The sequence below is a fragment of the Jaculus jaculus genome, chromosome 1 (assembly GCF_020740685.1).
Source record: "Jaculus jaculus isolate mJacJac1 chromosome 1, mJacJac1.mat.Y.cur, whole genome shotgun sequence".
Taxonomy (NCBI): Eukaryota; Metazoa; Chordata; class Mammalia; order Rodentia; family Dipodidae; genus Jaculus; species Jaculus jaculus.
Window position 1 is genome coordinate 49,387,583 of NC_059102.1, and position 15,631 is coordinate 49,403,213.

At 40.4% G+C, this 15,631-nt stretch overlaps 1 protein-coding gene across 2 annotated transcripts in view; it reads left to right on the forward strand.

The window, feature by feature from the left end:
- Positions 1–15,631, forward strand: part of Prkg1 (protein kinase cGMP-dependent 1) — a 1,244,729-nt gene that overhangs the window by 82,897 nt on the left and 1,146,201 nt on the right. The window contains exon 1 of one of the 2 annotated variants that reach the window (XM_004653189.2): positions 8,052–8,639. The exons of the other annotated variant lie outside the window; for it this stretch is intronic. Coding sequence (XP_004653246.1) covers positions 8,329–8,639 — 311 coding nt within the window. The 5' untranslated portion in view covers positions 8,052–8,328. Of the gene's footprint in view, positions 1–8,051; positions 8,640–15,631 lie in introns of those variants that run through there. 2 annotated transcript variants of the gene reach the window in all.

The following is a 15,631-nucleotide window of genomic DNA, read 5'->3' on the forward strand; positions in this document are numbered from 1 at the left end:
TGAGAATTGGGAAACTTGGGTTCTAAACTTGCCTCTACCTTGTTTAATTTCTTTGTCTTTAGATTTCTTTAGAAGGGAAGGTAATGCTATGAGTTAAACAATCCCTATAGTCAGCCAGGAATGGTGGTGCCCACCTTTAATCCCAGCACTTGGGAGGCAGAGGTAGGAGGATCATTGTGAGATTTGAGGTCAGCCTGAGAGTACAAAGTGAGTTCTGAGTTCCAGGTCCGCCTGGGCTAGAGTGAGACACTACCTCAAAAAAAAAAAAAAAAATCATCCCCTTAAAAAGCAATCCCTATCCTTTATTGTAGAGTAAAATAAAATATAAGGATACTTATTTTTTTGGCTTTCCAGGAGGGGAAGTGTGGGATATCCAATCATAAATGTTGCTGTCATTTTTTTTTTCTCTCTCTTTCAAATAGGATCTAGCTAAGTATCCTAGGAATCAAGCTTCAGATTCCTGCCACAGACTCCTGGTTCTGACAATCATTTATTTTGCTGTACTTGTAAAAATGTATAAGTATGTTGTTTATGTGTAAAGTAAATAAATAAAAAGTGAAGTACTAGAGTGAATATGGAATCACTGTCATGTGAAGTTTCGCTCTGCCTTCAGAGGGAATGTTTCTTGTTGCCTACTGGTGGAGGATCTGACCAGTGGAAACTGGAAAGTGAAAATAAGCAAATTTCCCCCAGTCCTCTATGTTTGTAACAGTAGCAATTACTTTTAGCATCCCATGAATAAAGCTTGTAGTCAGTTTTTCCACTTAAAATGGATTGTCAACATAGATGCTTTCCTGAGGAGAATAGAATTTTGACTGTTATAATCTACCAAAAACTTAGATGAATTTTCCATACTAACTCCTGAATTAACTTGGATCTTTTGGCGAAAACATTCTTACATAATGAAGTGTGTCACAACAGTAAAAAGTATGAAAGTCTTTATTTTGTTTTTAATTTTAGAGAGAGTACATGCTAAACTATCTCTGAGACCCAAAGTCTTTATTTTTATATTCATTTTTATGTTCCAATTCTCTATTGCTTGATTGAAGTGTATTCTTTTTTTACATAGATGTTTACAAATTGGTCTTTAAAGTTTATATCTGAGTCACTAATATTTCCAGTTTAAGTGCTCATGCTTTAAAAAAAATGAAAACTTTGGTACAACCTAGATCAGGAAGGAATTACTGAATCTTTAAAAAATTCTTTTAGGGGGCTGGAGAGATGGCTTTGCAGTTAAGTGCTTGCCTGTGAAGCCTAAGGACGCCAGTTTGAGGCTCTATTCCCTAGGGCCCACGTTAGCCAGATGCACAAAGGGGGCGCACGCGTCTGGAGTTCGTTTGCAGTGGCTGGAAGCCCTGGCGTGCCCATTCTCTCTCTCTCCCTCTATCTGTCCTTCTTTCTGTGTCTGTCACTCTCAAATAAATAAATAAAAATAATTTAAAAATACTTTAAAAATTTCTTTTAAGGAAGTAATTGGTAATTTTAAAGGTGGTTGAAATACATAAAAAATATATACGTATCTCATGAGTCCTAGCCTAAGGCTTCCATCTTCTTTTCCAAGAGTAATGTTTTCATAAACATCAGTTAGTCTGTCTCAGCTTTAAAAATGGAACAAGGCCTATTTGTTTTAGCAGCCTATTGCTTCTTTTGCTTCTTACTAGAAGAGTGAATTTCTGACTTATGTTTATTATATGAAAGTCACAATATCAGTTTGAAGTAAGGTGGCATTTATTTGCCCATTAATTTAATGATTATGAAGAAATGTTTGTACTTACTTTACACTAGATATTTATAAATATTTCTACTTGTTTATAAGAAAGAGATAGGAGAGAAGAAGAGTGTCTGTGAAAAGAGAATATGTGTGTGTGTGTGTGTGTGTGCGCACGCACATGTGTGCAAACACACATGTCAGTGCCTCTTGCCTCTGCAAATGCACTCCAGATGCATGTGCCACTTTGTGCATCTGGATTTATGTAGATACTAACTAGGCAATCAAACCCTGGGCTAGCAGGTTTTGCAAGCAAGTGCCTTTAACTGCTGAGCTATTTCTCCAGCCCTGTCCTGAGTACCTTTTCCTTGCAACTCTCTTTTACAAGACAACAGATTCTTCTGTTGCCCAGTTCAACCATTTTATTTAAAAATTTAGTTCACTGAATTTCTATTTCATTACCTATGTACATCTCAAGTAGTTTCCCAGCTTAGTAATTTCAATGGGTTCTTTAGGAAAAAAAAGAAAGCTTTATGTTAAATGTTGGTTACAAAGCATGTAAGAGGAGAAGAGCCAATTCATTCCAGCTTTTAAGTGCTGCTTAAAATAAGTATAACAAAAAGAAAACCTAGCTTCCTGTGAGTCATGTGATTTCAGACTTGCTTTCTAAAGCAAAATTACTTTTGCAAATATTTTAGAATAGTTTATGGTAGTTATTGGTGCACTAAGTTAGTAAATGGTGTGTATGTTTGATATACAGTAGTGTCAGTGAGATGGAGTGAATTTTTAACTGTACTGTAACGTGAGATCTACAATGCTGACTACTCATGTGTTCTCTCATTGACCCTAATGTGCAGTAATAAGTTTTGTGAATAATATTTTTTGGTGGAACATTGTTTGGCTGTGTAGCTCAGACTGTTCTTGAACCCACGATGTTCTTGCCTTAGCTCCCAAGTGCTAGGATTTCAGGCTTGCACTACCCTGTCTGGCTGAATGTTTTATGCATCAAATTTTTTTCCATTTATAATTCCCAAACCTAATATTTTTCTTCTTAAAAACCTATTATTTCTTCAGCATTGAAATGGACAAAATAGTAATTGAGTACTCATTTTGTTAGTGCATAGGTTTTCATGAGGACTACTTTAGCCTAAGGTCCAATAATAATATTACCATTTTAGGCAGTGGAATATGAAAATTTATTTCAACTAAAATTAGGCATGTCCCCAATTCAGTATCAAATGCTAGGTACATTAGCAATTACAGCACACAATACACTATTACTTTCCAAGACTCTGAAGTAAGTTCTTTATTATTACTGGTTTATGTTTTGTTTTCCATATAAAACTTGCCATTTGAAATAGCATGACTTCAGAACATCCCAACCACTACTATCATTTCTTATCTCCACTGATACATATACATTCTTTATGATGAAATATAATCTCCAAAGTGTGATCAACAAAATAATTTAATTTTATAAGAATGAATAATATAGTAGATACTTGAATCACTATGCTTAGTGATATCTTTGAAAGGAAATCAATGTATGCTTTTTTGGTAAAAGTAATAAACCAAAAAGAGATCCTTGCATTCTTGTCCAACTTGTCAAAGCTTAATTAAAAATTATATTGCCTGACTCTTTCCCATACTATTCAGACAGTTTCTGTGGTATATTATTGTACAATGCAATACAATTATTGCTTTCCTAAAACATATTCACATAAACAAATGTGGGAATGGATTCCTAATGTGTTAAAAATCATGAATATTTGCATTAAAGTTCTTTCCTGGTTTTACTTTGTTAGTGACTTTTGAAATGAAATTTAAAAATACCTATAAGATAGACTGGTTCAGGAGTCCTGAATTAACCAGGGTAAGTGCTGTCTTTTTTATTTTTTTCTCACAATTGAGAATGAATTAAGACATTTATTTGTAAAACTAGGGCAATCATAAGCAATTTTAGTGTTAAAACCAGGTCAATCCCAGGCAAATGGGTATAGGTTGGCTACTGTAAACAAGGATGAAATGACATTGGAGTAAAAACTGGAGACAAAATAACTTAAAAAAAAAATCTTATTTTTCCTGTTTAGGATTTTACAAATTTCTCTTCTTTCTGTCTTACCAAATACAATTTTGAGGTAGTTCATATTTAGGACATTCTCTCTGGATATAGAACCAAAGCAATAGTAACACCCAGAAGTCTTGTCAAGTGCATTGGCAGGTAGGAGCTTGAGTCATCCATCAAATGATCTGGATTTGGATCTAAACCTTTTCATCCATTGATGGTGATTTCTAATGCCTCTGACTTACCAGATGTTGTCAGTAAAATAATTCAACAAAGATAATAGTAAGGGCTAGAGAGATTGCTTAGTGGTTAAGCGCTTGCCTGTGAAACCTAAGGACCCTTGTTTGAGGCTCGATTCCCCAGGACCCACGTTAGCCAGATGCACAAGGGGGCGCACGCATCTGGAGTTCGTTTGCAGTGGCCAGAGGCCCTGGTGTGCCCATTCTGTCTCTCTCTATATATTTGCCTCTTTCTCTCTGTCCATCGCTTTCAAATAAATAAAAATAAACACAAAAATTAAAAATAAAGATAATAGTAACACCCAACTTTTAAGAGTTGCATGAATAATTCAAAAATGTTTAGACTGGAGAGATGAAATAGTCAGGAAAGCTTGCCAGCAAAGCATGAGAACCTGAGTTTGGGTCCTAAAACACCACATTAAAAAAGCAAAGCACATTGGTGTTGCATGCCTGTTATGCCATTTGCTGGGGTCTCAGAGAGAGGGGCTTGCTGCTGGTTAGGTAGTCGAGCAAAATTGCTAAGTTCTGGGTTGAGTGAGATACTCTGCCTCAAAGATTAAGGTGGAGAACAATTAGGGAAGACATGCAATGTCTACCCTGGCCCCCAGTTGCACACACACGTGCCCATATACATACATACACAAAGAGTTCAAAAAGGGTCTTATAATAACTAGCAGCTGAAAGCAAGTCATTCAATCTGCCAGTGTTTGTAGTCTTCATACCTCGAGTTTAAGAAATAGTCATTAATCTTGTCAGTCTCTAGCAAGACATGGCTTCCACCACTGTAAAAGCTCATCTACACTTTTACTTGTATTCCTTGTTTGAAATTTTATATATATATATTTACAGCTATCTACCTATTACCTATCTATCTATCTATGTACTAGAAGTAGAAAATTTCAAACTTAGTACCTTTTCAGGAAATGTAGTATCAGTGCAGTGGCCAAGTGTATAGTGAGATTATTATACTTCTTTTGGGGATAATTATATTGTGAGTGAAGGATGCTAGTACATTTTATTTTTTGAAATGCTTCTTATTGGGTCTTCCATGAAATGACCTGACATTGCAGTAAGGAAGGCATGGTGGTGTTGATTTTCAATCATGAGGTTTGGGGGTACAGCTGAAGAGCACATTGGAATTCATTATGCTACAATTTGGTGGGGATCCCAGTGAAACTTAGCTTCTGTTAAAGCTCTGAAAAATGTTGACTATTGAAAGCAAATGGAGGGCTGACCAAGGGATTCTAGTGTGTGTACTAAATTTTTTCAAACTCACTTTGTTGTAAATGTTAGTATTTAACATCAAGACTTCCTGTGGACTAGGCCATCCATGACATTCCTCTCAATTATATTCCTGGTCTGTGACAGACTTGTATTTGACTTGCTACTTTAATTCAACCAATTAAGTTTACTGTGAATGCATAGGATTGTTAACAGGTGATGAAAGGCAACCTCAGGACACTGGTTATTCATGAATAATAATTTATTACAACAATAATCAGCTACTACACAAAATATAGTTTAAAAATATTATGATGAATTGTAGTGTTGAGATGGAAACTTTATCCCTTACAATCTAAATAACTAGTCAAAAACATGACTTAAAATTTATTTAACATAATTATTTTGATGTTACAAGTCAAAGAGAAAAGCCCAGAATTTTGAATTTTCCATATATAATTATAAACCTTTTAAGGAAAATTTGATTTTTTTTCATAATATAAATTATTTATATGGCCAAGTCTTTTCAGCCATTTACTTCGTGTTTTAACGGATTTCTGATTCTCAAAGTTCACTAGGGGACTCATTTTTCTCAGGAGAATTCTACTTGAAATGGAAATATAACATGCATGCATGTTGTAGTTGTGTGTGGTTATGCTAGCTGAAGTAGAAAGACTGTTAAGTTTAGAAAAAAAATATACAGAAAAAAACTCCACTTCACTTTTGATCAAAATCCTTTTTTTTTTTTTTTTTTTTTTTGTTAAAGTGCTATCTAGTGTGTGTGTGTGAGAGTTTCCCTCTATCCCTTCCATCTAGACAGGCTTTCTACAAATGAAGTGGCATCTTCTGTACTTGTTCTGCTGGGAGCCAGAAAGTAACCTGACTTGTGCCTGACGTGAGCCTCAGAACAGTGCCTCGTTTCTAATGGTGCTCCTTACCCTTTCCTTTGGATATATTTTGACATGTAAACGGTTGACTTTATGAACACTAATAATCAGATCGCTAAGAAAAAGTCCTTGTGTATTAAACTTTCCCCCAAGAAAGTAAAGAATTCCCACAGGTTAAATAACAACTTGGGCTTTTGCCCAGGAGGAAGAAATTGTCAGGGAAGGAAGCTGTTTTAGAATGTAGTCTGTTATACAAAGTCACAATGCTTCTGTTTCTGTTTGGCTCTTTTAATTAAAACAAAAGTAATTCAGAATTTTATTTACGGCGGTCTATTAAAAATATTTTGGGAATTGTGCACTCTTTATGCAATGTCCCGAAAGAAATTCACTTCTGGAAATGGTCCAATTGGAAAATAAATATCTTATGGCATCTTGACTAAGAGAATCAGATCACAATACTTGAGGGAAAATGATTACATGTCCTTGTCCCTTATTTCCCTAATTACAAACATGTATACTTTAAGTGAAAAGCTTGTGAATGTGGCCGGAAGTTAGCTGGCTTGTCCTTCCTTTCTTTACTTAGCTCACGTACAGCAAACTATGTATTTAACAGCAAAAGTGAGCAACTTCTCTGAGACATATTTGCACCCTTGGCTAACTTGAGATCCCAGTGGACAGTCGAGCATTGCCACTCAGCTGTAATTTCTTCCCCGTCTACTTTGTTTCACTGTTAGAACAAGGATTTCAATACCGAGTGCCCAAGAATAGAAACTGAGCGGCTGCAAATTAAAAAGAACTGCAAAGCTGGTTGAGCTGGTGACGTTTTGGCTAAATACTATTCATTTAGGTAGGAACTGGTAAATCTTTTGGGGGTTTTAAACATGTATTCCTACTATGTCAGAATCAGCCTTGCACAGAAAGGATGCCTTCTACCTGTGATCATCTTGCTCTACATTGAGAGGCGCTGGAGGAATGGGAAGGCTTAAGGTAGTGGTTGGATTAGCGTGACCTATGCGCCTCCCGCCTCCCCCGCTCCCAGATCTTTTTAGGATTTTTCCCTCCTTTAAGTTGAAAAGACGCATCTTAACTGCTGGTCTCTCACGGAAGTAATATTTTTAAAGGTATGGTCCACCTTCAGTCCCCGGCCACTTCTCCACATCCAGCAAATGGAGGGAGCCAGGCCTCCAGAGAAACACTGCACCGCAGACATTAGCTCCAGTGGGAGGGACAATGGAGCAGCTGAGCGGCCTTCCGGGGGGCCAAACCCCCTTTGGGTTCTTGCTTTTGTCCAATCAAGGGTTCACTGATGTGAGTTTGGCAGCAGCTTGCGGGAATCCGCACCCACCTCACTCCTTCTGCAAAGCCAGGTGGACATCTGGGGTAGTCAGTCCCTGGGAAGCAAGATTGCTCTCACCTCTTGAGAGGCAAGTTTCTTTGCACGTTAGACACCTGTGAGAGGCGCTGCGGGTGGGAAAGGTGGCGTGGGAAAAGAGAGTGTACAGACACTCGGCCGTGGAAGCTTTAATGGATGAGGCTGCGGTGCAAACGCCTCCAGGACTCAGAGCTCCGAGGATGCCCCGTTTGCTCTTTCCTCCTACATCTCCAGCATCATAGTGGCCCCCGCCCCCCTCCATCCTTGAGCTCCGGAGTAGCAGGCAGCTGCCTTTCCAGGTGGCACTGGGGGTCCTCTGCGGGCTCACTCGCCCACAGCCCGATCTCCGAAGTAGTGCTCCAGCCTCGCTCCGCCCGCGCTCCCCCCGGCGCGCCCCACCGCTCCATCGGGCTCCCCGCACGCGTCGTCGGCTTCCTCTGGCGCCCGGCACCGGTGACCCAGGCAGACCCCTCACGTCCCTTCCTCCAGCCCCGGGTCACCGCGCTTCGGGGGTGGGCGGGGCGGGGGCGGGTGGAGTGTGTGGGGGGGCGGCCTTCTCCCCGCGCTTCAGGTGGATCGTGGGCTGGACCCGCGCAGCTCATCCTGAAGCCCCGACAAGTGGAATCTGCACGTTGAAACTCCGGTGGCTGGAGCTGCGGACTGGGCATGCTCAGAAGCCAGGGCTGGCTCGGGTCTGAAGTAGGAGGAAGCGTTTGCGGTGGAGGCGAGGCAGCGGCGACTTTAGGGAAAGTTGATCGGAGAGGGGAGGACGCCCCGAGACGCGGAGCCGCGGCAGCAAGGAGCCCCTGGCGGCAGGCAGCTCAGCCCCGAGGAGCATGGGCACCCTGCGCGATCTCCAGTATGCGCTCCAGGAGAAGATCGAGGAGCTGAGGCAGCGGGATGCTCTCATCGACGAGCTGGAGCTGGAGTTGGATCAGAAGGACGAACTGATCCAGAAGCTGCAGAACGAGCTGGACAAGTACCGCTCGGTGATCCGGCCCGCCACCCAGCAGGCGCAGAAGCAGAGCGCCAGCACCTTGCAGGGGGAGCCGCGCACCAAACGCCAGGCGATCTCCGCCGAGCCCACCGCCTTCGACATCCAGGATCTCAGCCACGTGACCCTACCCTTCTACCCCAAGAGCCCACAGTAAGCAGGGTTACGCGCCCGGGTCCCCGCGACCCCCCTGGCGCTGGGAGGCTGCGGGTCTCTGTATTGTCTGTCGGCCCCCCGCCCCTCCCGCTTGCCATGTCTGTCCTCATCCATCCTCAGAAATGTCTCATTTTCTCGGCACTTCTTGACGGGCTGTGCACGTTTCTCAGAGCCAGACCCACTGCACATCCGTTGCCTTCGTGTCTTTGTCAGATGTTCAAGGTATTTGTTTTCAATATACATATACATTCATTTATGCTGCCTACTGTACGTAGAGTTTAGATGCGCCCCAGTTGTGTGTGTCCCCGTCCGTGTGTGAGTGACTGCGAGAGAAGGAATAAAATAATTAGTAATAATAATCATCATCAAAGCCCATCTCCCCCAAAGCCCCAGCCAATCTGTCCTGCTACAGCTTCAATGCAGGCTCCTCAAACTGAAATGAAATGCGTCTGCTCCCACCCTCACTTTCTATGCTCTCGTGCCTCTCTTGGATTTTTTTACATGCCGGCGGGCGCTTCACGCTGGTACCTTTCAAACATGATGTGCTGTCAGTGTCAAACTGGAGAGAACCAGTCAATGTGCATATAAAAGGGAAGGTTTCCTGACTTGGATGACATTTGCCATCCATAAATGGCATAAATGGAAACCTGCTCTGTTGATTTTTGTAAAAAACAAAACAAAAAACAAAACATGTTTTCATCACATCCTAGGAAGAGCACTGCTTGTTTTCCTACAAGTATTTTTATATGGCCACTAATGAGCCACTACATTTCCCTAGAGAAGAGGGTCTGTATTCCCAGGGTCAGTATAGACAAGCAACTCGTTATTGCTAGCGCAGACGCATCCTGTGCCTCACTCCTGCCTTCTCCAGAAGCCACTCTGGCTCTGATCTAGCCTGTTCCAGACAAGTGCGGTTCTGGTGTCAGTGGGCTGCACAACTTGGATGGGAATGCTGAATGAAACTTGTTACACAACAGTCGAGTCAGAGTCCATGTGGAGCATGAGGTTAACTGATTGGGAGCACCTGTCGGAGTGGCAGTTTTAATTAATAGATAATGAGATAATTGATGAAGTAAGTTAAGAGCTGCCCTGTTCTAAACTCCATCACATGGGCTGGATGGCACGTATTACATAATGATAGAAGGTCCGTGGGAGACCTTTCCTTCATAAACACAAGTAATTGATGCAAGGAACAAGAGTCAGCACACGCTTATCTCCATTTATATTTGCTGGCTGGGGTGGTCATCACTGTGTTACTACATGTACTTTTGAAAACTTAAGAGCAAGACTGTCTGTGTTGGTTTCTCTCAAACATTTGCAGTTGCTCAGACAGGTTTAGCTGAACAAAGAATTTGCATTCAGTGCAGAGGGACCAAAGATAAACATCTCTGAGACACTGACTGTAGATCCCAATAGATCAAGGGACATGAGCTTATCTTAGAAACCTTGGTGTTCTGAATCCATGGGAACTTTCTCTGGTAAATTAATTTGCAGTCCCTGGCATGCTTGCCTGTTTTAGCTAACGAGGTACATAGCTGTCTCTCTTGGGCCAAGTTTTGCATAATGAAAAAATAATTCAATGACAGTTCTTTGCATCTTTAAGCATTTTAGTATCTGCAGGACTTTGGGATAAAACAGAAAAAAAAAACCCTGCTTTTATAAAAGACCATTTAATTAGGTTTTATAATGCAGCATCATCACGCCAGCTGATCACTACAGTTAAACGTTCTGTGAGAGAAGCCCCAAAGGCATGTGGTAGCAGGGAATGAATGGTGGAATGTGCTTCATTTCCAAGTCTGTGCTCGTCACATAGAAACACGAGCACATGTTTTTGTTCTTAAAGCCCATGGTGGAAAATGAAATTGAAGGGTCATAATTTATAATATTCCCTTGTAATAGTCATTTTATCTATTGAACAATCCTGAGCATTCTGATACTTACCTAAAGTTCACATTTTAGAGAATTCAGTTGTTAAGGTATTGCCATGGTAGTATTTTTTTGTAGTTCTAAGGATTATATTGAATAAAATGATAAAATGTCTTCCAAGCTTAAATAATTTTGGAAAAACATCTGTTCTTTTTTCACACTTACATAAAGAAAACGAGAATAAAATTGACTTGAGTGGGAAAATGTACCTTTCTTAGGGAAAAAAGAAGTATATTGTATTCAAACTAATCATCATATCCTATTTGAATAACTGTACAAAATAGTTGCATGAAGAATTAAGAAAACTTACTAATCTAAAAACTTTTCTGCATTTCATTTGAATAATTAGATTACATAGGCATACTGGCAACAAGTGTTTATGCTTTTGATTTTTTTGTGCAACTTAAATTAATCATCTTTCTTAAGGTTGCACATAGATTACTGTGAGATCTAGTTAAAGTGAAGCCATCTAAAGAAACAAGTGGTTTCAACTGCACAATCCTGTTAGTTTTTGGTTGTCTTTCCAGTAGAGTTGAGTCACTGCCCAGCTAATGTTATCTTTACTTCTCTGAGGTATGTGAATATGTTTGTCTAGTGTTTCTTTGCTGAGGTTTCCTGTAGAGGGTTCTAAGAGTGTAAAACTTCTGTTTTCTTAGTGACTTTTGAACCTTTGGAAAATAATACATAATGTAAGGTAAATATGTTAGCTTTAATCATTATAACATTTTTGGTTTGGGAATTTCTTTAAGGTGGAAGTAGAAAAACGTCTGTGTTAGATTTTGCCGCAGGGGCAGGGCACTTCTGCTGCACCTACGTGGAGTGGGGGAAGTGCTTTTGCTGATCTCTTTTATAGTTCATATTTAAGTGGCCCTTAAGAAGGAGCCTTATGCTGTTCTTAGATTATAACTTTAGAGCTGAGAAATAATGTAGCAAATTGAATCTATATTGTACAGCCACCAAATAACTAATTGAGAATGTAAAACTACCTGACTATATTTCAAAATACATTAAACAAATGGCCCTTAAAAGGAAATAAACTATGTAACCCAAACACCCACTCTATGAGATCAGGAAGCCTGTTGGTTCTAAAGTATTTTTGTTTCATGAAATTTCATTCCTAAAAGGCACTCTAGAATACACTGGAATATTCAGTCTCTGGTAATTTTCTCAATACCCTTTTACAATTTTCAGTGTTCCCACATCTTTCCTATTTTGCTGTCATATACTTCCATGTCATTTCAGTTGTACTACATAGACTTGAGCTCTTATCAAAACGTGTTAGTGTCTGCATTTTTTGTGAAACCATTGTTTTTCACCCCAGAGTTAGCTGCATTTTAGAGCATGATGACATGTTCTGTTTTGTTTTGTTCTGTTTCATTTTGTGATTGTAAAGTACTTTGGAATAACTAACGATGAAAAGAAATATATTTTCTTGCTTTTAGGGAGGAATTAATCTTAAAAAGAACCTATATGAACTTCTAAACCATAACACCATTATCTCCCAAGAGAGATTGAATATTCCTAAAGGCGATATGTTCAATTCTTTAGGAAATAAATTATGTAATTGTAGAGTAATTATAGAAGGCCTAATATTAAAGCATAGATTTCGCAAAGAAATTCAAATTCAAATGTGCCCTGCAGGTCAGTTCCATACTTGTGTGGGATGTCTGCCATTCATATGAATAAGGCATTAAATGTGAGAGACTCATAGGTCCAGTTATTACAAAGTTAACAAGGGGCTGACCTTACTTCATAAGTAAATATTTTAGAAAATTGAGTGAGGTGAAGTACAGAGGTTCTAACTAAGATTCTATGGAGCCCATTTCATGTTATAATACTGAAAACTTTTGTAAATGTGCAAGTTTTTGTGCAGTACTATTTGCAGGACTGTCATGATCAGGAGTTTTGGAGTCAAGGGGTGAGAGAGAGGGACAGGGTACCTCTGTGGAATGTGGCTGTGCTAGAGTGCCCTGGAGGGGACTGAGAAGATGCTGTTGTAGTGGGGAGGAGAGTCTCACTTTCTAGGATTTTATAAAGTGGACATGAAGGCACTTCTCATTTTAGAATAGACATGGTATGTGTGCATGTGTGTGCACGTGTGTTTGTGTGTGCATACATATGTACATGTGTATGTGTGTGTATGTACATGTGCACAAAGGACTCATTGTTATCTATTAGTAAAGCTCTTACTCCTAGAATGTGGTTCCAATCTTCCATTCATTCTCCTCCAGCACAGTCTTGAAAAGTCCTCACTATACTAACAATATTTAAGCAAGCAGCAGATGATGAAGGCCTTTAAAGAAACCAAGTTCCACTCTTAAGGGAACCGAGTGCCTTTCTCCATTCACTTCAGAATGTTCCCATTGACAGTAACCCAATTATATGCCACAGACCAGCAAGGCAGATTCCTCACATTCCTAGGTAAGTGACATAAATGAGAATTGATCCCAGAGCTAGGTTTGGAAATGACTCTGCTGTTTGTGGGGAGAAGTTAAATTCTGACCTAAGTTTATTATAATACTTTCCAATTTGAGTTTGATTATTAATTTGGTATTTTAGCCTCCGTAGTAAAATGGAAGTTGTGGGAAGGCTTTTTTGAGAACAAGGTGCCAGGTTGCTGAAATTCCACTGGGGTGTTTTGAAGTATCAAGTGTTGTGCCCCTGCAATGGGGCTTACAATGAAAATACTGACAAGCCCTTAAACTGAGTTGCTCTAAAGACGGCCCGCGCGTGTGATTGGCCAGCTTCTGTGCTCTTCTGAGGCATGTTTCCAAGTGCCCACTACTTGTCATTTTTACTGAAGAGTTGGGTTTGAATTTCTAATGGGAAAGTGTAGAATAAAACAGGCTATGTTTCTATTGTTGCTGTTTGCAGGTTACAAGGCATATGGGCACAGCTTTTTTTCTCTGTCTGCCTAGCAATGGAGGGTCTCCATGGTATCCTAGCAACCATGTTTGAACACCAGGCTGCTGCTCTTTCTATCTCTGCCATAGGTGCTGCCGCCCATCCCAAGGACTAGGCCTGCTGCTGGCATTCTAGATCCTCGGCCTTGACTGTTCGTGGCTCCGAGAACACAAGACAATGTGACAAATAATCACATGCTGAAAGCAGCTTTTTACCAGCATGCTCACCAGCTTATTATGCAATCACATCTGTGGCATTTCGAATCCTATTCTGAATTGTTGAGCTGGTGCTGTTTGCCCCCCCCCCTCCTCTGACAGCCCCGCTTTTACCTCCTCACTTCTATCCTTCTGATCCCTTTCACCATCTTTTGCCATGAGTGCCTTCCTTGCTGTGTCCCTGAAATTTTATTTTATTTTATTTTATTTTTTGAGAAATTAAGCATGCGCAGCCTGTTTGAACTCTCTCAGTATAATTTTGTTTGTAAGAGCAGAGGAATGTTCTCCATCCAAGACTGTCGTATAAATATAAACAATAGTACAAAAACTGTAACTACGCAAAGCAGATGTTTAACCCAAGGTGGGTCTAGTAGTAGTGCACTCTCAGATGTGTTTTGTTCCCGAGTGGTTTTCATAGTTGTAGTTACTCATGTGGAAAACGCAGTAGAGTTGGAAGAAGGGGTTGAGGGGAGTAGGGTGGACAAGAGGAACTCTGTTAAAGCTATGCTCTATTTGAAGAAAGTTTGAAAGTAGCAATGGGCTTTGTAGATAAATAAAAATGCTCTAATACTAGAGTTGGCTTGTGAGGAAGGTAATACTTTGTATACAAGGACAGTCATTGATCTACATGGAGACCTTGCTCCCCATCAGAGGTCTATTAGGATACTGGTAAAAAGTTACGTAGGGGCTGGAGGAATGGCTTAGCAGTTAAGGCACTTGCCTGAAAAGCCAAAGAAACCAGGCTTGATTCCCCAGGACCCACATAAGCCAGATGCACAAGGTGGCACATGCATCTGAGTTCATTTGCAGTGGCTGGAGGCTCCGGCATGCCCATGCTTTCTGCCTCTTTCTCTCCTCCTTTCCCTCCCTGTCTCTTTCCCAAATAAATAAATAAATAGTAAAAAAAAAAAAAAATTAAAGTCATGTAGATGTTCTTTAGGCTATTGCTTATTTTGAATGCTTTGTGTGTTGCCCCTGAGCCTGAAGCACCCCTTAAGCTGATATCAGTGAAGGCCTGACGGTCTTTCTGCAGGTCACGACCTCACTGCTCTGAAGTAGTCGGTCTTAAATGGCACTGCCAGTTGTCGTCGTGGCCAACCTTCATGGGCAACTTACTCTGCCACAGGCCGATCCTCTGGATAACCTGAATGGTAAATTTCAACACCCATGTGACACTGCGGTGAATATTCTAGATTCTCTCCATTTTACCAAACTGAAGAACCAAAAGGCTGTCTCAGAGAATCTGAGCAGCTTTCTCAACATTGCACACTCAGAAAAAAGGTTGAACCTGGGCTTGAACTAACTGTGTAGCCTTTCTCTTTAACCGCCAAGCTCTCCTGTTCCTCCCAAAGGGTGTGAAGGTTAGGTATTTGCAGGAAAACCTAAGAATAACAGATGGGCTGTTCTAAAGGAAGTGTCTGCGCATTCCTCAGTAAAGAGGAAGCAGAGGAACCCTGGGAGAAGTGGGAGAAACCAGATAGGACTGTTTCTCAGACATGGCTGTACATGGCAGTCACCTGGGGAAGTTTACAAATACTGTTGCTTAAGTTTTACCACAAAAGAAGTAAAATCAGAATTCCTGCTAGGCATCAGCACTTTTGAGTGATTCCTAAGGTAAGTTCAATGTGCAGTGCGGGCATACTTGTGCATGATATCAAACAAAAGACCAAGACAGATTTCTCATCTAAAGATTTAGCTAAAACATTTAAGGAGCTTGCAAAAGCAGTAGTAATTTTTTTTAACCAAATTATAAGCATATAATATTTATTCTCTTAGTAAGCATGTACTACTCTGTCTAGCCCATTGATTCAACCCAGTTGTATTAGACAGTATTAGTACTGTCTAGGGAGATTTAGGATGCATTTTTGCTGGGTACCACCTCCAGAGAATGATTCCATTATTGTGGGGTTGGGCCTGGGGAATCATATCCTCTTTGCTCCCGAG